Source organism: Conger conger, chromosome 1, assembly GCF_963514075.1.
Source record: "Conger conger chromosome 1, fConCon1.1, whole genome shotgun sequence".
Classification (NCBI taxonomy): Eukaryota; Metazoa; Chordata; class Actinopteri; order Anguilliformes; family Congridae; genus Conger; species Conger conger.
In genome coordinates this window covers 35,465,042-35,489,251 of record NC_083760.1, presented here as the reverse complement: position 1 = coordinate 35,489,251, position 24,210 = coordinate 35,465,042, and the positions used below count along the sequence as shown (strand labels likewise).

General features: G+C 41.0%; 1 protein-coding gene across 1 annotated transcript in view; it reads right to left on the bottom strand.

Annotated features, from left to right (window-relative positions):
- The window catches only part of LOC133124170 (metabotropic glutamate receptor 1-like), a 66,667-nt gene that overhangs the window by 10,644 nt on the left and 31,813 nt on the right, over positions 1-24,210 (bottom strand). Inside the window, exons 3-8 of the mRNA XM_061235164.1 lie at positions 16,878-17,113; positions 15,732-15,740; positions 14,859-14,870; positions 6,696-6,942; positions 5,703-5,871; positions 4,840-4,966 (exon numbers count right to left, since the gene is read on the bottom strand). Coding sequence (XP_061091148.1) covers positions 4,840-4,966; positions 5,703-5,871; positions 6,696-6,942; positions 14,859-14,870; positions 15,732-15,740; positions 16,878-17,113 — 800 coding nt within the window. The remainder of the gene's footprint in view (positions 1-4,839; positions 4,967-5,702; positions 5,872-6,695; positions 6,943-14,858; positions 14,871-15,731; positions 15,741-16,877; positions 17,114-24,210) is intronic.

The window sequence follows — 24,210 nt, the reverse complement described above, 5'->3', positions numbered from 1 at the left end:
TAAAAAAACATAAATAACCCCCACAAATGTTTCTTGTGCGTGAAGCCAGGGGATATGGTGGCCACCCCCAGACAACCCTTGGCCGCCCCAGTAAAAAAAATCCTAGAACTGCCCCTGGCTCCAGGGCCTTACAAACGGCTAGGTCTGGTCCATTGTCTCTATTGGTCAGTTTGCGCTCCAGCCGTGCCAATATCCACAATATACGCACGGCTAAATGGAATGTTCACACATTACTCCGCATTTGTAGATCACCGTTATCTACTTTGTAATTGAAATGAACATAATTTAATATTATCATCATCTCACATCTCGTAGCCTACCAAAGTAAAATTAAATGAGTGAGTTTAAAGTGTCCTTTGAAGGAGTAGGAACGAAAAAAATACAGCTTAGGCAACATCCTCAGATTGAAATACCAGCAAGACCACCAAACCCCGGCAAAGCAAATGATGAGCCATAATGACACTATTGAGTTATTTCAATAACTACACGTTATCTGGCAGTGTCCCAATAAATGTCTACAACAAAAACAAATGACTTGTGTGTGTCAGTGTCGTCTGGAGTAATGTAAACTAGCGAGCTAGCTAACGTTAATGCCGTGGGGATACATTAGTGCAATAGCGTTGCTTAGCTAAGGTTCGTGCAGATACATTAGTGGAGTGGGGGATACATTATTGCTAGCTAACATTCACAGTACCGTTGCTTAGCAAGTAATAAACTACTGTTCTGTGGAAGAATACATTTACTATAAAACATAGTTCCATTAAAAATACATTCAGTTAAAGTTTGTCCTGTCTTTCTTTTGTGAAATTTTTAAGGGTAAAAGTGGTAACCGTTGTATAAAAGCGTTATGGAAATCGAACCTGTGGTATATCGTGGTAACCTAACCACCCCGCTAGCTGTGCCAATATCCATGATATACCACGGGTTCTTGTTCCATATAGCTTAAGTAAAATCCACCTGTTACCGTCTTGATGTTCACTGTTTTCAGACATTGGAAAGCTACAGCTGATAAGCTGGCACAGCGGCCACACCAATCCCCATGAAAAGCACTCACTCATTTCAAGGGCATTGTTGCTTAATGCACACAGAATAATAAAGCCACGCAATTTGCCTACCATTTCTGCTGGTCTCTTTTCTTGAGAGATTTTTACAGCATCTATCGTCCTCCCTAACTAGCTGTTCAAATTTCACAGCTAAAACTGCATAGCCAAATTACATCCTTCTGCATCATCACATTACAAAAAAGACACTTAGCCAACATTGGACTACAAGATAGCCTACACAGGCAGGTTTCCCAGCATATCAGAAAAGAGGATCACAGATAATGGCTGCGTTTCCCGAACGCGTTAAGAATGTAAAGAAGCAAACGCGTTTCCCGAAACACCTTCTTAGCCTAAGATGATCTTTCGTAAGAAGGTTTTGTAAGAAGGGTCCGGAGCGTTCTTAAGAGCCTTCTTATCTCTTAAGAACGTTCTTTATCGGGAAACCCGGCCAACTTAACAGGCTTCGTAGCGACCAAACGCTTGCAGATCCAGCCGCATCAGGCAACTGACACATGAAATTGAGCACGGCAGATTAAAGATTAAAGAGTAAAGATTCCTTTATCACTGTGCATTTGCATACAAGAGAATGAGACACCGTTTCTCAACCAGCATCTGCAGTGCAAATAAAAGTAAATAAACAAAACTGTGAGATCCGTTATCAAGCAAACGTATTTTATTTATTGTGAGGGCTAAAGTTAGATACTCGTGCGCAGTAACGTTACGTTCTTAACGTTCGTAATTAGGAAAATATGTATATAACCTATTAGGAAACAATAATCACAGCCATGCTAAATTATAATGGCCAAAGTAGGCTATGGCTGTAGGCAACTAGCCTCTAAAAAATAAGGTGTAAACCTAATCCTAAACTAAACATCCAGGAGTCCAGGAGGCCCTATATTTCTCCATAAACCAATGGTGGATCCGCGTCACCTGCAATGGAGGGAGGTTAATTAGTGAAATGGAACGAGATAATTGTCAATTGTGGAGATACATATGGACATGTCACCTGAATCCTGGGGAAGGATGATGGGAACAGATGTGTGCACACAAGCCAAGCCAGCACTGCCCGGGTGTGCCGGTGCCACCAAAAATTGTAGCTGGCACACCCAAATGATTAGTGTATTTATGGCGTAAATCCTCCGTGAGTCGGCAGGCAGTAGATGGTGTAGTGGGTAATGTTACCGTTTTTCGTGTGGAAGCCTGAGGTTCAAATCAGACCTCCACCCTTTCCACAGTTATTTAATACCTTATTTCCGGTTTAAACATTTATTATTATTGTTATATTTGTGTAATTGGCCATGATTCGCACACAAAATAAACGTAAGAATTTAGAAATGTTACGGGTGTGGAGTTTAACTCCAATGATTTCTACTGGGGAGTTGTTGACCCAAAACAACATGCAGACGGTATAACAAGATTTATTATACTTACTAAAACACAAGTTAAGAACAGATTAAAATGTCTAAGTGTTAAAAGAGTCCATGTCAAATCCAGCGAGCTAAGAGTCCCGTTCCGGGCTCCGCCTCCCTCCCTCGGCCTCACTCGCGGCTCCTGCGGGATGTCAGCTGTTCTCCCGGTTCTTGCACTCTTGCGACCAGGCCGTAGGCTTGCAAACCGTAGCCGGTTTCAAGCCAATTTTCTGCTGTCTGTCTCATAGGGTCTGTCTTTGCCAAAGTGCCCCAAGGTTGGGGTAGTAGTACCGGGAAGAATTTCAATCGACTATCACCCCTGATTCATACTAAAATCAAAACTTTAAAGTCAAGTAATTTATTCTCCACATCCTCTTATTTCACTCAAAGGCCTTTTTGCCCCGAAAATGAGGAAATTCCTACCCTGTTACATAGCCTACGCAAAAAGAAAAGTGTGGATTCAGCCCGCAATTAGTATTATAATCGCGTTCTGGCGCCTCATTTCCCCGCGCGTTATTCTCAGTGTTGTTTTATTGTAGGACGCCACTTGTTACATCAGAACTTCATCTGGGAGCATGTAATTATGTGGAACAATCAATTAGCCTGGCTTCGATTGTTTTGAATCCAGCACTGAGGGGGTGGTCAGCTCCCATTAAGAACGTTCTTTCAACCCTTCTTAAGCGCAGTCTTAGAACGCCACTAAGAAGGTGTTCGGGAAACACTCGTAACTTAAGGATCCTTCTTAGCCGAACCCTTCTTAAGAGCGTTCTTAACTCCTTAAGAACGTTCGCTATCGGGAAACGCGGCCAATATCATTCATAGTTGCAATATTCTTTTTATTAATTTATTACAAATTTTTCAATTTTTCTCCCAGTTGTACCCCATCTGATTCAATTAGAGCTAGTATTAGATACACCGCCCACACCTCGTCCCTCAGTGGCCTGAAGGAGAGCAACACGCCTTCTTCAAGCCGTCTCATCTCATGCTCGTAACCGTCATTCCAAGGCGCCCGAGGTGCTTTTTTAAATTTATTGTGCAGTGATCTACTAACCCTGCCAAGTCCCTCCCTCTGGAGCAGCGAGCCAATTATGCTGCTCCATGTGAGCCGGCCAAACTTGGCTTTTGGCAGGACCGGGAATCGAACCCCGGTCCCCGGTGTGCAACTGCAGCAAACTGCAACTGCAAGTCCGCTGCATCCTAGCCTGTTGCGCAACCATGGCCCCTAGTTGCAATATTCTTAGCTAGCAATAAATGAATGGTATATAGTAGACTACATGCTACTTATCAATAAAGACTTGGATATGGAATTCTTAATTTGAAATGTTTTCTTGTTTGCATTTGGTTGTGAAAGTCAGGAAGTGAAAGTGACTAGTTTTCTGTAGATGGGGAGAAGGGGCAGTGCGCTGTGCATCCCAGCTCTGCTTCAATATAGGGACATAAACATGTGATGCCAATGAGTTTGCAAGCCAAAAAATAAATAAAAATGTGAAAAGAAAAATGACTTAGGCTACTATTTCTCATATACTCTACAGGGGGGCTGAGGCATCCCCAAGGGTCTGACTACGCCACTGTCCTCTGACCATAATAATAATAATAGTTATAATAATACTTTTATTTACATAGCACCTTTCTAAACCAACAGTTACAAAGTGCTTTGCGATAAAACACTAAAAAACACAAAACCTTCTAAAAACAGGATAAAACAGAAAACACGAACACAATAAACAAGATTTTAAAAAATCATACTGATAAAGGAATAACAAAAAATGTAAATCAGTAATAATGACCAATATTGACCAAAAATTTCACTGCAAATAAAGGATTGGTGAAAATAAACCCACCCGACCCACAAGTTAAACCATCTTTAAACTACAAGCCATAATTTTCTTATAAGTCTTTGTTGTGGCTTCAATCGTTCCCTTTTGATTTGCAAGTTTTATTCCTGGCCATTCTCATTTCAGGCCCTGCACTGGTTAGGTTGGACACTGCTGTTGATGGTTACAATATATTTTTAAGCTTCCTGAAGCAATGTCATCCAGTCGCAGTGAGCTGACCATTATTGGGTGCCATTCATTCCTTAATTAATTTACATTACATTACTGGACACCTTTAGAGCAGGCCTTCCACATTGCTGGACACCCTTACTACAGGATAATCTGACCTCATATTTCTTCTAATCCTTCATTCACTTTTATTTAACCTTGGTTTCTTTGGAGTGTGTCTCTTTCCTTCTCCCAAAATACCTTCAGCTAAAAACTGCTGGTGACAGAGAGAGAAGGGGATAGGGTGGGATGGAGAAAGGGAAAGACAGAGGAATGGGGGAGAGAGCATACAGAGGGAATGTCAGTAGACAACAGAGAAAGCAGGAGAGTAGAGAGCTCCAGTACCTTCCAGCTCCATGTCAGGCCACCAGCCAACGTCACAGGCCTTGCAGGTGAACTCGTCCTGCACAATCTCATTGTCCTTGCAAGCAGTGCAGATCCAACAGCAGCTCACTTCCCCTTTTCTGATCACCTGCAAGTGACACACACACACAACAGTTCACAGTGTTTTTTTTCTGCCAGTGAGCATTTTTACATTATTGGCATTTGGCAGACACTCTTATCCAGAGTCACATACAGTTGATTAGACTAAGCAGGAGACAATCCTCCCCTGGAGCAATGCAGGGTTAAGGGCCTTGCTCAAGGGCCCAATGGCTGTGCAGATCTTATAGTGGCTACACCGGGATTAGAACCACCGACCTTGCGTGTCCCAGTCATTTACGCTACAGGCCGCCCTGAGCATATACACTCAGTGACTACTTTATTAGGTAGACCTGTACACCAGCTTGTTAATGCAAATATCTAATTATCCAATCATGTGGCAGCAAATCTCAGGGACTTAATGTTGGTGCCAGACAGGGTGGTTTGAGTATCTCAGAAAGTGCTGATCTCCTGGGATTTTCATGCACAACAGTCTCTATAGTTTGCATGGAATGGTGCAAAAAACACTCAGAGAGCAGCAGTTCTGCAAGCAAAAACACGTTAATGAGAGAGGTCAGAGGAAAAGGGCCAGACTGGTCGAAGCAGACAGGAAGGTGACAGTAACGCAAATAACCACACATTACAACAGTGGTATGCAGATGAGCATCTCTGGATACGTGTCAAAAATCTAAGTGGATAGTCTACAGCAGCAGAAGACCTATAAATACCTAATCAAGTGCTCACTGGGTGTATATAAGCACAAATATATTAAAGTAGGTGTAGCCTACCTTGATCTGGCCCCTGGAGCAAGGCTCACTGCAGACAGAGCGGACCATCTCACTGTGGTTCATCTGGATTGCATTTTCGTCAATGGTGAGTATGCCTTCGTGCCAGGAACCCACATTTATGTAGTCATACTGATCATTATCCACATACTGCAGGTTCATAATGTCATACCTGTCAGAAAGGGAAAGAGCAAGGATTGGTATGGGCTTATGAGACAATGTCAGAAAGGCTAGGTTCTGTTCAACTTTAATACATTTTTTTGTGTGCATGTGTGTGTGAGCTCCATAATGTTTGGGACAATTTTTTTTTTCTTTCTGGCTCTGTACTCCACAAAAACTTACCAAACAATGTAAGGCAACTAACCCCCAGACAGGAGCTGAAGATGGCTTCACTACCGGCAGAGCAGAACCAGAGAAAATACCCAACAGCTGGTGATGTATGTATGTATGACATACACGGTTAAAGTGCACATTCAAAAAGCACATAAAAGCTGAAAATATACACATTAACCACATGTGAATTGTTTGATTATGAATCTAAAATTATGGAATACAGAGCCAAATGGAAGACAAAAAAAATATCTCTGTCACAAACATTATGGAGTTCACTGTATTAACTGTATACATGTATAAAAATAACTGAAATGATTTCAGTAGCTAAATCACAATTACCAAGGTGAATGCCAATTAGCAGTTTACTGCAGGTCAGCTATAAAATGGACAATCAGTATTATAATATGCAAAATGAGGCAACTAATAGATTTCCAAAGAAGCCAGTTAGTGCCTGAATTATATGTGCATCAGTCACACAAACAAAACAATTTTTTATGTGGCAGTGGGAAGTGTCAAAACCTATGACAACATATGCCAAACACAAACAAACTGCATTCTAAGACAGGAACAGTGACCACAGGAAAACCTGTCTCCGATAGAAGTTGTAGTCTGATTTCAGGTTGGATCTGATTTAAAACATAAGCAGCCAAATAGAAAAATCACCTGCCGGGAGTGTCCCCATTCTCATCAAACCACACCTCCTCTCCAGACACGCCAGCGAAGGAGGTCTTGAGCAGGAAGTCAAGCAGTTTACTGCCATCCACTGGATCCATGGCTTCACATAAGCCCTCGTGCCCAGGGCAGAACTCGCGATGCATGTCGTGCAGACCGTGGGCCATGGCATAGATGGCATTGATGACAAAGCCCATCTTGCTATCCTGAACGTAGTTCTCTACCAGGTTCTCATACCCTGCAAACAGGAGAGTGTATACGATGAACTTATGTTGTGTGGAACCACCAACCCTATATATATCGAAACTAAGAAAACCATCATGTTTAATGCACAAATTATATTGTGCTGTAATAATAACAATGGATAGCGCGGATTTGTATAGTGCTTTTCATGATCTCAAAGCACTTTTCAGTGAAAAGCTCAGGGGAACACTCCACTAGCGTGTAGCACCCACCTGCCTACCACATTGTGTAATTTACCACAATCAAACTAAAACAATTTAAAAATATTGGTTCTGGAACCAAGGAGAGTTCATCATGAAACAAAACCTGCTGCTTCGATAACAGGTAGAGGGGGTAGGCCCATACCTGACCTTATCTACTCTTTTAGCACAATATAATCTGTGTGATAATCAAGGTAATGATAGGGTGTCCAGAGTTCTGTAGTCAAAGCCTAAAGAACAAACAGCCGACTTAAAAAAATACTGAAAGCATTTTATCTTTTGCATGTTTGCTGTGGATATTTCTTGAAATATTACAAAATCATGTGATTACTTGATTTCAATATTTTATTTGTGCCAGCTGAGAATTTCTGGAGGTCCTTGATTCTACTGTGTGTCTTTTCTTAGATTTATTATTATTATTTATTATAAAATGTAGCATTCTTATTTATTTTTATTTTGTTAATAACTCTGGTGCCCAACATGGGGCTGAGCATCTCATTTTTCCTACCCCCAGTTAGTAATGGGCAATTGTCTGCAGCCACATTCATGTTGCGAACACTACTGCCAAACCATGAGACACGTAGGGCCCTATCTTGGACCTGGTGGGTTAGTCATTAAATTAGGTGTGGTCATGGTAATTCTCTGCGTATTGCTATTTTGATGCTGAATGCTACTTTATAACTGAATATGTTATAAAAGTATAATGATTACTATGTGAAAGATTATTATGGTAATTTTTTTCAAAATATGAAATTCATTATGGATGGTCATAATATTAATTAGGTAATCACAGTAATGACACAGAACAGCTATCTGTTAAATGTGTCTGATGACCAGTGGCGTCTCTACATTAAGGGCCGATGGGGCCCGGCCCCACTTCTAGTTGGAGGCATTGCGTTTGTTATCTCTCATTGACCTTCTTATCTCTGAAGAACTGCAGTTTGAGTAATTCAAAATGTTTTCCATCACTCAACCTTTGATAGATGTTAGTCTTAGATGTTAGTCTTTTTTTAAAATCTGTACTTTGTGCAATCTGTACTGTAGCGTATGGTGCTTTATGCTGGCAATTATCTGTCAGTGGGGCCAGCCCCACAACCCATAGCACTGGTAGTATGGCAGGGAAACGCCATCATGATGAATTTTCTATGTTGTCCTGTGGGGCCTGATCATCTCAAAATATCACCAATGATATTGAGGTTTAAAACCTCATCTTCCAAGCAGGAAAGTAAAAAAACTATCATTTCAATCTGGATTGGTTCCAGAGAGGCGGTAGGCTAGACTAACTTGGTAAAATCATGTGCCGCGGTGGCGCACGGCTAAAGCATCAGACCTTCATGCAGTTGCACACCAAGGACCGGGGTTCATGCCGGTTCTGCCAAAACCGAGTCACGAGGGAGTGGAATATTTGGCTCGCCGCTAAGAGGATGGGGGGAGGGACTCGGCAGGGTCAGTAGGATCGGCGCATACATATCCTTTTAAACAACCCATTTTTACATTTTAGCTAGACAAGCGACATACAGTGCTTTTCTAAATTTCACCACAGAAAGTAAGATTAAGAAAGTTAGCAGAAAAACAGACAATCCTCCACATCTGATTTCCATTCTCATGCTGCTCTCAAGCTAATTGTCTGCACCTGTCTACACCTGCATATAAGCTCAGTTCCATGTCTTTGCAAAATTGTTGCCCCCTGTTTGTCAGTGCACTTTTGAGCGTTTTTGTCAAGCCATTGTCTACCCGTTACGATCCAAGCCTGTTTATTGACCAAAGATTATTGACTTCAGTTTTGTGGACCATTGCCTGCCTGTACCACGACTTTGCCTGCTGTCTTTGTGCTTTTGCCCCGCGGAGCAGACTTCGGTCTTGACTCTTGCGCCGTCATCGACCCTGAGCCTGCCTACCGTCCGCCTGTACTTCTGCCCCGCTGACAGCTTCCCTGGCTACTGGACTTTTTGCATGGTGTACCGATTACGAGACTGCCTTCTCCCTCGGTACTGTACTTTGGTTTTGGCTGGTGTATGAACATTGTTTGTTTTTTTGACTACGCTCACTGGACATTCCCTGAATAAAGCCCTGATGGGACTTTATTACACCCATTTCTGAGTCGTGCATTTTGGGTCCAACCCCCCACGCACCCGTCTCAGACCAAACATTATATTTTCCGGCAGTTTTACTTTTAATTAGGCAGTGGCAGGAACAGCTATGTTCTGAATATGTCATTCAAAAGTTTACAGCAATCAAAGTGCGATACGTCACAATAAGTCCAAAGCCTATAGTACCTTCATTTGGAAACTTGAATCACCTGTATGCATTACAATGTTTTTCAAATAGCCTGTGGTCCTAGGGATTGACTGTGCATGATTTGTAATTTTATTTGGATACCATTCAAAAAACAAGATTATTTCAAATGTCACTATTTTAATGCACATTTCTTAGTTCTTCACATTTTTTTTTATTACAGCGACCACATTTCAATCCATTAAGCTATTAAAACCCTGGTGATTTAATTGGTTATTCCATAACTGAACAAAATGATTCCAAAGAGAAGTGAAAGCCCAATTAAGAAAAATAAACCTTTTAAAAAATCTGAAACTAAAAATGTGTACCACATTACACATTTCAGACAATTTTAAGGGAGGCACACAGGAGGTATTTTTATTTAGAGCTACGTATGAAGTAGTTATATTTCAATACAGAGTATAGTAAATATATTAAAACAAACAGAATGGGATTTAAGGATATTTTACTGGACACTCTATCATTTAACCTTCAATCTATGACAAGCCAGCTAGAAGCATTATAAAGCATTATATCTGGTCTTAGTATGGTTTCATCGATCAAATTATTAGCTTGGGTGCTTAGTCCAGTGCTCCCAACTAACAATTGAATGACCAGAGTGCATTATTCACGTACATTAATCAATATTGATCAATTGCCTTTTCAATGAATGGATTGGTGAAAACATCAACTGTTATGTGTTAAACTCTTCACTTTTAAAATTACAGAGATAAGCTACACTTTTTGTTTGAAATGTATATTTTCAATATTGCAGGAAGCACAATGATCCAATGTCTATATTTTACATATCCTGATACTAAATCCAAATCAAAATGAGTCCTTAAGACTTGTGCTGCAAAGATATGGAAGCTATTCTGTGCAACACTTACAATTATCAAACGACCATGTCTAATAATGAAAACTCAACAGGTGAATTAATAAGCAACCACATTGCATACAAACTCAACACATGGATTAACAAAATGTTGTATGATTTGATTTAAAAACAGAGCTGACTTTTATCATTCAACACCACCTCATTTGCCATTTATCGTTTAATTTATCATACATCGCCACGGCATACAAAATGTCAATCAAAAGCCACACCCATGGAAACTGCTTCGACTATTGATCTGCTTCCCTTTGCAGCAAGAAAACACAGTTCTGCAGTTTCACAAAGAACGATATTGAGATTTGCGATAGGCCTACATTTGCTCAGAGGATGAGCCACTCAGAAAATAAAAATAAAAAAGATATATGTTTGCATATACAAGTGCATCTCAAAAAAATTATATTGTGGAATTCTTCCGTAATTTAATTAAAAAAGTGAAACTTTCATATATTCTAGATTCATTACACAAAAAGTAAAAGATTTCAAGGCTTTTTTTTGTTTTAATCTTGATGATTATATTACATAAGACCAATCAAAAAAAAAGGATTTATAATACAGAAATGTCAACCTTCTGAAAAGTATGTTAATTTATGCACTCAATACTTGGTCGGGCAATCATGGGGAAGACTGCTGACTTGACAGTTGTCCAGAAGACACTCAGTGACACCCTCCACAAGGAGGGTAACCACATAAGGTCATTGCAGAAAGGGCTAACGGTTCGCAGAGTGCATATTCATGGAAAGTTGACTGGAAGGGAAAAGTGTGGTAGGAAAAGGTACACATGCAACAGGGATGCCCGCAGCCTTGAGAGGATTGTCAAGCAAAGCCGATTCAAGAATTTGGGAGCGCTTCACAAGGAGTGGAGAAGAAGAACTGGACCATTGCTCAGTGGTCCAAAGTCCTCTTTTCAGATGAAAGTAAATTCTGCATTTAATTTGGAAATCAAGGTCCCAGAGTCTGGAGGAAGAGTGGAGAGGCACAGAATCTTGCTTGAAGTTGCTTGAAGTCCAGTATGAAGTTTCCATGGTCAGTGATGATTTGGGGTGCCATGTCATCCACTGCTGTTGGTCCATTGAGTTGTATTAATCCAGAGTCAATCTACAGCCATCTACCAGGAGATTCTAGAGTACTTCATGCTTCCGTTTGCTGACAAGCTTTATGGAGAAGCTGATTTCCTTTTCCAGCAGTGCCAAAACTACTAGTAGTTGGTTTGCTGACCATGGTATTACTGTGCTTGATTGGCCAGCCAACTCGTCTGAACTGAACTCTAGAGAGAATCTATGGGGTATTGTCAAGAGGAAGATGAGAGGCAAACATTTCCTTTAAACAGAAAACATGTCGTATAGCATAAGGTATTGTAGTTTTTCAGAATTAAAAATGTCCTCAAATCTGCATGGCCAAATCATTTCCACAACAGAGGTTTAGAGAACTTGGCTACTGAATAATGGTTGTACTGAATAATGGTTGTCCATATTTGTAAATGCATTGCTTATATGCCTCTTTGCAGAGCTACATAGCTCTAGCAGTTAGCAGCTAGATTAGGAAAATACATTTGTCAACAATTTAAAACTGAACCACTGACTTGAGAAAATAGCTAGGCCTATCCTGGCACGTCTCAGTATCACTTTGCTTGAGCAAACTGCAGCCTAGGTGCTTTCTTCCTGCTGCAGCAAAATAGCTGACTTAAAATCAACCTCAACCTTCAGCCAACGTATGCCTATCGCAAATTTCAATATCGCACACAGAACGAAACTGCCCGTATTTTCTTCCAGCTATAAAGAAAACATTGAGCCCCCTATCAATGGGTGTGGCTTTTGACATTTGTTTATCGTTGTGATGAATGATAAATGGAACAATAAATAACAAATGTGGTCTTTTTCAATAAAATACACACTGCTTTAATCAAATTGCATAAAGTATTTTGTTAATTCATGTCTTGAGTTTGCGTGCGATGTGATGGTTTGTTAATTCACGTGTTGAGGTTTCATAATATACAATGTGTCACGTTTCAGGTCTGTCTCGCCTTGTTTATGTTTATTCATTTTGTCTTAGTCTTGTATTGTCTTATCATGTATTATGTTTGTCTAGGTTCGTCATGTTGTTTAGTTTATTTCTTGTTATGATTTATTTTTTCGTCATGTCTAGTTTCGTTACGATTATATTACCTTGTTATGTTGAGTGGTTATCGTCTTAGTTTCGTTTTGTGTCATGTTTTGATTTATGTTCATTGTTACGGAGACTGGTTACTGTTTTCAACATACACTTTTACATGTCTTTCCGCAAACATTGCGTTCCGCCTTTTCTCTCTCTCTCTTTCTGTCATTCACGCCCTAATTGTTTCCATTTGTCTATTTACTAAAACTACTAACGCTAGATCAGGATTGGGTAGAACTAACAAACCAATCATGTGTTCATGTTACCTTACGTTTCTCGTACATGTCATTTACTAATTTACTAATGCTAGGGCAGGATAGGTTTATTACTAACGATTACTAATTACCTTGTTTAACTTGTCATCCATCGCACCTGTTTTCTATTTCCTTTCTGCGCTGTAACTATTGTCTACACCTGTCTACACCTACATTTATATCCCAGTCGCGCTACTGTTCACTGCAAAATTGTCTGCCTCTAGTTTACTACGCAACTCTTGAGCATGATTACTGATTGATTCACGTTAAGAGCCAAGCCTGTTTTACTGACCATCGTTTATTGATTTCTGTTTCGTTGACCATTGTTTGTTTTTTGACCACGTCTTCACCTACCGTTTTTGTACCTTTGCCTTGCTGATTGTTTCATGGTTTCGACTTCCACATCGCCCTCGACTACGACTCTGCCTGCCGTCCGCCTGTACTTCTGCCCTGCTGACGGCTCTCCTGCTACCGGACCTTCCTGCACGTCTACCGACTCCGAGTTTGCCTCTTCCCTCGGCACCGTGCTTTTTGTTTGTTTCGTGTTTGTTTGGCTGGATCTACGTGTAGGGACTTTGCTTGTTTTGACGACGCTCCTGGAATTCGTCCTGAGTAAAGCCCTGCCGGGACTTTATCTAACCATTGTTTCTGAGTCGTGCATTTTGGGTCCAACCCCCACGCACCCGTCTCACAATGTGGCCTTTTGTTCATTTGTGTGTTGGGTTTTCATTATTATACGTAGTCATGATACTTGAAAATGTGGCACGGAATAGCTTCCATACAAAGAAAGTCTTGATGACCTAAATATTTATTCATTCTCCAACGTGAGGTGAATATATTAAGGTTGTCTGATTTACATACATTAGATATAGTACATAGTACATACATATGTACATATTTTCCATACAGCAATAACTACTGAGACACTTGCTATAGCATGTTACTGTTTTGTTAATCCTTGGGAATGGATGTAGTTGCCATAAGAAATAAACACATTATGGATTTGTTTTTAAATTGGCATATGCATTTAATTAATATTATTAGACTGATGTTTATATGAAGACAAATGAAGAGTCATGAAAAGATCCCTCACTACTAATAATAATATATCATTTAAATTCCAATTGTAAAGATACACCAAAGTCTTATGACTAAAGTGTGATTGAACCGCAACACAACCTCATAGAGATTTTCAGTGTGTGTTGTAGGAACCCACAAGCTCTTTCCCCTTATGAAAAAGTGATATATTTTGAAAGATAAAATCCATATTATAATACATGTGACTTCGATATATAACAAAAACAAATGACACTGTAGGAATCATATTTATGTGATAAGTGTAAGTGTATTCTGTACATGTACCATGTATTCACAACACACACACACACACACACACACACACACACACACCTATATACACATACATACAGTATATGTTTTTGAATACATATTTTAACATATATAAACATATATCACTTTTCCATTTGACTGTGTGGATGCTTCATTAGTGTCCAGCGCATTGGGAACATGCAAAGAGGCAGCAGAGCAAACACCTTGTGCATCATACATGCTGCTGTGGTCTCATTTTACACTGCAGAGGCCAACTATAAGTGAACGTGTCCTAATGGCACTTGAGGGTGAGGCCTCCTCATGTTTTTTTGTTGTTGCGGAGCCTAAAAGCAGGTCAGTAGCTCTCTCTATATCAGAGGTCAACAGATATATGGTCCTCTCAGGCCTGTGTTTCTCTGCGGAATATGGAAAATCAAACTCTTAACTGAAATTCAGTCTGCTCGCTGACCAATTCCACAATTGGCCAATTTAAAGGTCTTGTATGAAAGATATTTAAAACCATGCCATGTGCACAAAGAAGAAAAAAATAGGTTCTTCAATAATATTGGGAAGATGAGGTTTTCATTAGAGCTTATTCCTATGGAATAGGAAACATTAGAGAATGATATGTTAATTTGTGAAATTACATGAGCTAGGTGATTAACAATTACTACGGAGTCACTGCAGACAGTTGCTCTGACTTGTGCTTGGCCTGGAACATTCTATATCAGTCAACCTCCAGTTGCATTGCCACTGGGTAGTGCTACACACAACCACACAGTACATACATCATAAAACACACACTTACCATCTTGGAGCTCTGTATAAAGAAACAATAGAAGTAACAAACAGCAAACTATGACTATACCAATGTTAGGTTGCTCGAACACTGCATTTATCATGACATTTACTACATTAAAAATACAACTGATTACTAGACAGGTGAAGATGAAGGTGTATACTATTTCCAATAAAGCTCACATAAGGATTAGCATTCTAATTGAAATGATAAAAAACGAATTCTGCTTGTATTGTGATGGTGAAAACGAAGTGTAATCGGAACAGCTGTTGCTGAAGAGGTGAGTTAAATGCAAACAGGTAGATACATGTTAAATGTATGTTTGAATGAAGATTAAATAACCAGCAGTGATGTGCTAAGATTTATATTTACGTTTATCCTCGAAAAAATTAGAAAACAACACAGCAAACATTGAAGACAAGCACCAAAATGTATATTTTGAAATATATTGGCTCATTATTGCATGTAACGGTATGCATACTGTACATTAAGTGTTAATACAAAATATGTTGCATTCGGCATATATGTAAGTGACATTGTTTCATATATTTTAAAATACATACCACACATTTTGAAAATTACTGAACATTTTTTGGAAGTTATACGTTACTGTATTTTAAAACAGGATTTTTCACAGGGGAAGAATGTCCCATTTAGCTTGATGTATGTGATGTATGTGTAAATGTATGTGACATGTAACAAATTTGGGCATATGCATTATAAGACGCTGTAAATGGTAAAAGATGGAAGGTATTATATTACTGAAAGCCAGGTGCCGAGAATATGATGGTACTCTTTGCTAGTGCTTGTTTGTGCCCTCTTTTGCTATAGATCAAGGAGCATTGCTTTTAAATGTGAGAGTGTCAGGAGATTTTAGTTTACCTAGATCACCTTTTTGTCAGCAGAGAGAATGATGAAGAAAACATGAAAAGAAAAATAAAATAAAATAAAGTTATTTCGCTGTTAAACAGATGTGCATACTAGCGTATTAAAACAACCCAAACTATGATACTTTACAGCATCTTTCTGACAAAATCAGGTTTTTTGCTTTCAAATTAAGGAGTACAACTGAAAACACATTTTTAACTATTTTGATTATCAGAATGGCACCAAAACAATTGTCTTTACACCCAGAGCTCCAATGAGAGAAACTGCTTCAGAGCTGTACGCCTTTATTTGAAGAGCCACAGGGTGACATTACTGACGCTTTTATCCGAAGCGACTTACAGTTGATTTGACTAAGCAGGGGCCAATCCCCCCTAGAGCAATGTGGGGTTAGGGGGCTTTCTCAAGGGCCCACAGCTGCATAGATCTTATTGTGGTTACACTGGGGTTTGAACCACCAACCTTTTGGAGTCTCAGTCAAGCAAATTAGCCACTGGTTTTGTTTTCATCTCACAGTGAGCAACCAGTTCAAACCCAATACATAATTTGCAGCGTGTCAACTGTGTAATCAACTGCTTTAATTGACCTATTAAGACTCAATATTAATATCAATCACAGCAAGTATCAAAGGTTTTTGATTGATTCAAGTACAGCAGGTGGACATATTTTGGGATTAATAAAGCCTCACTGTCGAATTGCGGCGGCACGGATGGTGCAGTGGGTAGCACTGCCGCCTCACAACAAGGAGGTCCTGCTGTGGGAGGAGCAGGAGGAGCAAGGTGGCTGGAGCAAGGAGGAGCAAGGAGGCCAACCGGGATTTGAACCCAGGGTCGGAATACCCAGGATCGGAATACTGTGATCAGTTCAAACCATGGGTACCCAGCCTTGGCCCGGGAGTCTGCTAGTTTTGTTAATGCTTAATATATAAATTAAAGCAGTTGATTACACAGTTGACACACCTCAAATTATGTCTTGGTTTTGAACTGGTTGCTGACTGTGAGATGAAAATGAAACCAGCAGCCCTCTTCAGGAACGGTTACAGACCCTGGTTCCATATTCTGTGACAGCTTCTCATGTAATACTGATGAAAGCACATGTAATCTGCATGGTGGATAGAGAACCTCAAGTTTTTCTAGTTTTTACCTGAGCAATTTTTTATGAAGTTTGTGTTCTCCTGTGGGTGTCCGGGAAGTCTGCACTGGAAACGATGTTGCCAGAACTCTGCAAACCAAGGGTTCCTGGTGTTGGTGTCAAGACGCAGCTTCAGGAAGTAGTCGTTGAATGAGGTGACCTCGGCTGATTGTAGCTTTACGGTGATGCCACCCACAGCCTCCTCCTCATAGCCCTCCACCACCTCATCTCTGTCCGCCCAGCCATCACTGGAGATGGGAAGAGATGGAGTAGTCAGTGGAGCAACTTTCGTTTGGGTAACTGGGGGACATAGTGGCCAATATGTCACCTGAAGTAATATTCTTATATGCATAAAAGTGGCCGAGGGGCATAAGCAATATTGTCAGAACAAAGTAGAAGTAGTACGACAAGGAGAATTTTTCAGGATTGTGTCCATATCATTTGGGCTGTCCTTGGCTGCTTCTTAAATAGATTTAAGTTCAGTAATATCCAGACCAATAACTGGTTGGTTTACATGCTGCTTTAATGATAATGTCCAAATTAACCAGAGAAACCCTCCCCCAAATGGGGTGGGACTTCAAAACTGACAGATAAGTCCCTTTTATTGTTCTGATCGTAGCATATAATTCAAACCTGTCAGATCAAAGACAGAGGGGAAACAATGTTTGCAGTAAAAGTGAAAAATTATATCTAATTATACTGTTGGAATACATTTCATCTGTGGACCTTTTTTTTATTGAGAGCTACATTTTAGGAGAATTCCAACAGTCTGGGAAACTTACTGTAGCAACGAGATTTAGACTGAAACAGTATATATTGTTTCACTAAATATCCAACCATATGAATAGATAATATCCCAAATGTAAACATTTATTGGCCTGGGACAATATGCTGTGAATATCTAATTTAAAATATTGATTGTAATGAATAAATTACATTCAGAGATTATATTTCAGGAAATACATGTGTATTCTGTGACAAGAAAGTCCATTTTCTATTTGAATAAAAACTGCACTTTTTATTTGCATTTGTATTTATTTGTCAATTATTTTAGAGCAAATCCTAGGATTCCTTTCATATTGCTGGCTGCATATGTGAATTTCTCCCAAATGTTTATCCTTGCCAATATGATGTTTAATCTATAGAATGTATGCCTGCTGAAGCCACACTGATCACAATTTTCAAGCCAGTTTTGAGCAGATCTGTGCCTCGTCTGTGTCATCAGCTGAATATTACTTGGAGCCCGAAGTGAGTTCATCCGGCTAATGTCCCACAGGCATCCTTGTGTCTATGTTAATTTGTCCAAATAATGTTTTAGGCACCAAAAGGCAACCGTTTTCTCTCAGTGAGAGATACACCTCTTCACTAATTGGTGTGAACTCTCTTATGTTCCCGTATGGCCTTTAGTGTGGAAAATAGATATTGGGGAGTGCATTCACTACAACCACAATGCTCCCAAGATGTGAGTATGTCTGGCACTATTACATCCCAAGAGGCACCCCCAATCTATTTCACTGTTCAGTCTTTCATACCTTCTTGTCCATAGGCTGAACGCAGTGTTTCGAATTTCAAGAAAATATGCTATTGAGTCAATTCTTGTTATACAGGTCAGGCACAATAAATCCCCCAAGTACTGTACATGAAGAAGATTTCCAAGAAAAAGCCAAGCTCTGTGGGCTCATAACTTCCCTCTGATGACCCAGCTGTCTGCTATTCTGATACAATTAAATTTCAAGATTTCAATAAAGTTATGTCTAATGTGTTATGAATCCAATCACACACTCCAGATTTCTGTTTGAATATACAGTTATGTCTTACCTTTATATAACTAAGCGGAACAAGTGAGACGGTGCCTGGGGGTTGGACCCAAAATGCACGACTCAGAAACAGTAATCGGATAAAGTCCCGTCAGGGCTTTATTCGGGACGAATCCCAGGAGCGTAGTCAAGACAAGCAAAGTCCATACACGTAGATCAAGCCAGAAAAACAGTAGCAGGAGAACCGTCAGCGGGGCAGAAATACAGGCGGACGGCAGGCAGGGTCATAGTCGAGGGCGATGCAGAAGTCGAAACCATAAAACAAACAGCAAGGCAAAGGTACAAAAGACGGTAGGCGAGGACGTGGTCAAAAACAAACGGTGGTCAACGAAACAGAAATCAATAATTAATGGTCGGTAATAGGCTTGGATCGTAACGTGTAATCAATGACAGTAAATGCTCAAAAGTTGCTTTGACGTACAAGAGGCAGACAATTTTGAGAAGAACAGTAGTGCGACTGGGCTATAAATGCAGGTGTAGACAGGTGTAGACAATTAGTTAGAGAGCAGCAAGGAAATGAAAAACAGGTGCGATGGATGACAAGTTTAACAAGGTAATTAGTAATCGTTAGTAATAAACCTATCCCACCCTAGCATTAGTAAATTAGTAAATGACATGCACGAGAAACGTAAGGTAACATGAACACATGATTAGTTTGTTAGTTCTACCCAATCCTGATCTAACGTTAGTAGTTTTAGTAAATAGACAAATGGAAACAATTAGGGCGTGAATGACAGAAAGAGAGAGAGAGAAAAGGCGGAACGCAATGTTTGCAGAAAGACATGTAAAAGTGTATGTTTAAACAACGACCAGTCAGCGTAAAAATAAACATAAATCAAAACATCACACTAAACGAACTAAGACGATAAGCACTCAACATAACAAGGTAAAATAATCGTAACGAAACATAACTAGACATGACGAAAAAATAAATCGTAACAAGAAACAAACTAAACAACATGACGAACCTAGACTAACATAATACATGATAAGACAATACGTGACTAAGACAAAATGAATAAACATAAAACATGGCAAGACAGACCTGAAACGTGACACCAAGGTTACATTAAGAGAAGCAATTTATGGACAGCCCCTTAGAAAATATATTAATTCTAAAAAAGAAACATCCAAGCAACCAGCTACTGCTTGAAACCTACAGAACCTACAGAAACCACCAGAAACCTTCTTAAACCGTCTTAAAATATAAAAGATGGTAATAATGGTTATACCAATGAATACACTGGGTTTATTTTTTCTCTCTTCTCTCTCTAAGTTGAATACGTGTTGCCTCCTCGGACCTGCTGCCACTGACTATCTTTAGTCGTATTTTTGTTTTTTGTGTTATTTTTGTTTCTTACTATTTTTATATCATAAAAGAGGGTGAGGTTTATTATTAGTGTCCACTTATACAGTACCTAGCTGGGCACCCAGTGATGCAATCAAGTGTGTACAATGGAAAAATACACAAATTAAGAATACCCAGATGCCTACAAGCACATTATAGTACAGGCAATATCCTATGTTGTGCTCATTTGATCATGTATATTGTGTAGTACTAGATGGGTTCTACTAACAAACTCTACACTGCCCCACATACAGATACATTCATCAAATACAGAGATGTGGCAAACAACAAAAACTGATGTGTGTATTTTATCCAAGTTGTTGCTGTACTTTTGACTGTCTAGATTAGCATATTCTGATAAATGAGGATTTACAGATTTACAAAGGAATTGAAAAAAATGCAGAGGCTTTTTAAAAAAAAAATAGATCAATCAAGCTACTGCGACCTCGATAAGTAAGCCATACGAGCACACAGTGATATTTAACAGTGTGACACCAGAATGTGTTAAAGGACCATCATCTTTCTGGTGCACTGCCCATTCGGCATCTCAGGTGTCTCGGTGACCTGGAAGAGCTGCAGGGCCATGGCCAGCGCCTCATAAACAAGAAATAGGTACCCATTTTCCAAATTTCAGTATCCATAATGATAAAGGAATGACGTTAATCAATAACGCCTACATAAGTGTTATTCAAGACTAGATTAAATTAAACAGTTTAACATTTAGAAATACATGTGTATATTTCAAATTAAGATATGAAGATATATACTGATTGAAACAAATCTGTGTAGATATTCCTCTATGACTATCTATTCTTTACAGTGTCATACATTGAATGTGACAGTGGGAATTCTTTTTTTCAGAGCATAAATTTTCCTGAAAGTAATGGCATTTGAATTCGGAGGTTAGCATGAGTGATACACAATCATTCATTTGTATAATTGTAAGCCCTTTAAAAAATAATTGGTATACAGTTTTCTGAACATCTTGGCGATTTTCATGGCTGCTACCATTAGTTCAGATGTACTTTTTTAATTTGGCAGTGATTACCTCTTTTGGTTTCTTTTACAGTGCATTATTACAAGTAACAAGACACATAATTTTAAGTACATATAGCAACAAACATTTACCCAATTGACTTCTAGACATTAATGAACTCTTTAAGTCGTGCGTTCCTCTGAAAACGCTGGTTACGTATGTAACCGTGGTTCTACCACTGGTGGAAGACCGCCAGATGGTGCTTTAGACTGTGTGAAACCCCTTGCGCTAGCCGCATCTATGCTGAGAACTAATGCCCAAGTTGTCACCTTGTGACGTATGACGTGCCCCAGATGATAAAACAGTAGTGCGCACGTCAGACTTTGCCTGGAATCTTTCTCACCAGAACCAGAGACCCGAGTGACCGGTCTATCTGGCGGTCGTCCACCAGTCGTAGAACCACGGTTACATACGTAACCAGTGTTCTACTTCCTTGTCTCCAGACCGCCAGATGGCCCTTTAGACTGTGTGGAAGACTTATGTCCAAGCTGTCACAAGGGCCCAAACATGCATGGTAGTGCTAACACAAGACCAGTGTATTCTCACTTATGCAACTTTATTGAACATTCCAGTCCAGCTTATTTTATTGTAAACAACAAACAGGCGGAGGCTAGGCTCACGCATCCTCATAAACAAGAATTGCTGTTTTCTGCAGCTGAAGCCGAATGAACAGGTGGGGCAGTGCTAAACACTGCCTGCACACAAGAGGAATAACTTGAAGCAACATTTATCCTGTAGAACCTGGAAAATGTGCAAGGCGAAGTCCAAGACTTACACCCCTCAGGGCTGCCCAGGAGGTAGAAACAGAACGAGTGGAGTGGCATCTCACTGATGTCGGTGTATCACGACCTGTAGAAGAGTATGCAAAAGTTATAGTGTCTGTAATCCAATGAGCCAACCTATCCTTTGATAAGGCTGGTCCTTTACATCTGTCACTGAAGCACACAAACAGTTGGTCAGTGGTTCGCCAACCTGCTGTAGTTGACACATATTGCTGAAGTGCTCTGACAGGACAAAGGTCCGTGTTCAGTGCATTATCAGCAGAATTCAAGGCAGGAATTGTAAAAGGCCTGTTAATGTAATCTGGACCCAACACTTTTGGTAAAAATGTCGGGTTTGGCCACAATGTTACTCGTGAGAGCTCCGGCCCCCACTGCATACACTGTGGGCTGACGGAGAGAGCGTGCCGCTCACTTACCCTTTTTGCAGAAGCAACTGCAATCAGGAAAGCCGTCTTCATCGAAAGCCACTTAACGTCTGCCTCCTTTAGAGGTCCCATTGAGGGACGACACATTTGCGAGGTGGGTTAAGTCGTTTTGCACCTTTCAAGAAGGTCACAACCATTTTATGCGCTCCCACAGGGAATCCGTCAATCGGGTCCCTGTAGGCCGACATTGTTGCTACATACCCCCTCAGGGTGGACGCCAAGCGTCCAGCCTCCAATAGACATTGCAGGAACTCTAAGATGTTTCCTAGAGGGCATGCTAACGGGTCAATGTCACATTCAGAACACCATGATGAAAAATATTTCCATCTACCACTATACAACAAACGTGTCGAAGGGGCACGAGAATTTAGAAGAGTGTCCCTGACCCCCTCCGAACAGTCCAGTATGCTGCATGAGCTCCCAAGGGCCAGACCCAGAGCTTCAGTCTCTGAGGATGACTGTGCCACAGACACCCGTTCAATTGAGTCAACAGGTCTGTCCGGAGTGGTAGAGGACTGGGTGGGCCTGTTAAGAGTGCCTTCAAAAGGTAAAACCAGGGGCTGTGCATGCGGTGGGGTGCAATCAGAAGCACTGGCTGGTTGGTCATGCGTATGCCCTGGAGTGTCTGCCACAGCAACGGGAACAGTGGGAATGCATATAGCCTCAGATCTGGCCACTGATGGGCTAATGCATCCTGCCCTAGGGACCCTGGTTCGGTTTGCAGCGAAAACCACTTCGGGCAGTGGGTCGTGTCCCTGGTGGCAAATAGGTCCACTTCCGCTTGCCCATATGTTTTCCAAATCATCCGAACGACCTCCTCGTTCAGACGCCACTCCCCCAGAAGGGGTCCACCCCGGGACAGGGCATCTGCCACACTGTTCCTCCTTCCTGGCACATGTATTGCCCTCAGAGATAGCAGGTGTGCATCTGCCCACAGCCAGATCTGCCGGGTGAGGTTGTTCAGGGTGGAAGATCTCGTTCCCCCCTGGTGGTTGACATGATACACTGTAGAAGTGTTGTCCGACCGAATGAGGACATGTTTGTGTTCCAACTGTCCGGTGAAATGCTGTAGTGTCAGCCAGACAGCCTGTAGCTCCAGATAGTTTATGTGGCAGGACCGGAACCTTTCCTGCCACACACCATGTATCCCTTGGTGATTCCACACCCTGCCCTAGCCATATTGGCTGGCATCTGTGGTGATGCCCTCCCTCCTTGCTGGGGGTGGTCCCAGCGGGACTCCCCTGAGAAGAAAGGACCTCAGTGCCCACTGATCCAAGGAGGCAGTGCCCTTGGGGGTGATGGCCACCAGCTGGAAAGATTAGAAAGGCCGGAGAAAGGCCGCAGCAGGCCATAATGGACCGTCTGGCCCGATCTGACACGTGCGACTAGCCCCAGTATGTTGCAGACTCTTGCCTGAGTTAGGCAAGCTCGTTGGGTGATTGAATTTAGGCAGATACCTATGAAGTCGATAGCCTGGGCAGGTTCCAGTGTGCTCTTCTTGAAGTTCACGGCTAGGCCGAGAGCTGAGACGTGGTTGAGTAGCGTCCGAGCGCTTAGGCTGGCCTGATCTGGAGATGGTGCGCAGATCAACCAGTCATCTAAACAGGGTAGAACACAGATGCCTTGGCGTTGTAAAGGAGCCAGGGCTTCCCACATACACCTGGTGAATACCCGGGGTGCCAGTGATAGCCCGAAAGGCAACACTTTGAACTGGAACGAGTGACCTTCGAAATGGAAGCGGAGAAAGAGACGATGCTGAGGGGCGATGGGTACGTGAAAGTATGCGTCCCTCAAGTCCACTGTAATGAACCAGTCTCCTGGTTCCACTGAATAGAGCATGTCCGATGTGCGGAAGGGCAGTTGTTTGAGGTAGGTGTTTAGACGGCGAAGGTCCAATATCGGTCGCCCACCATCTTTCTTGGGTACGACAAAATAAG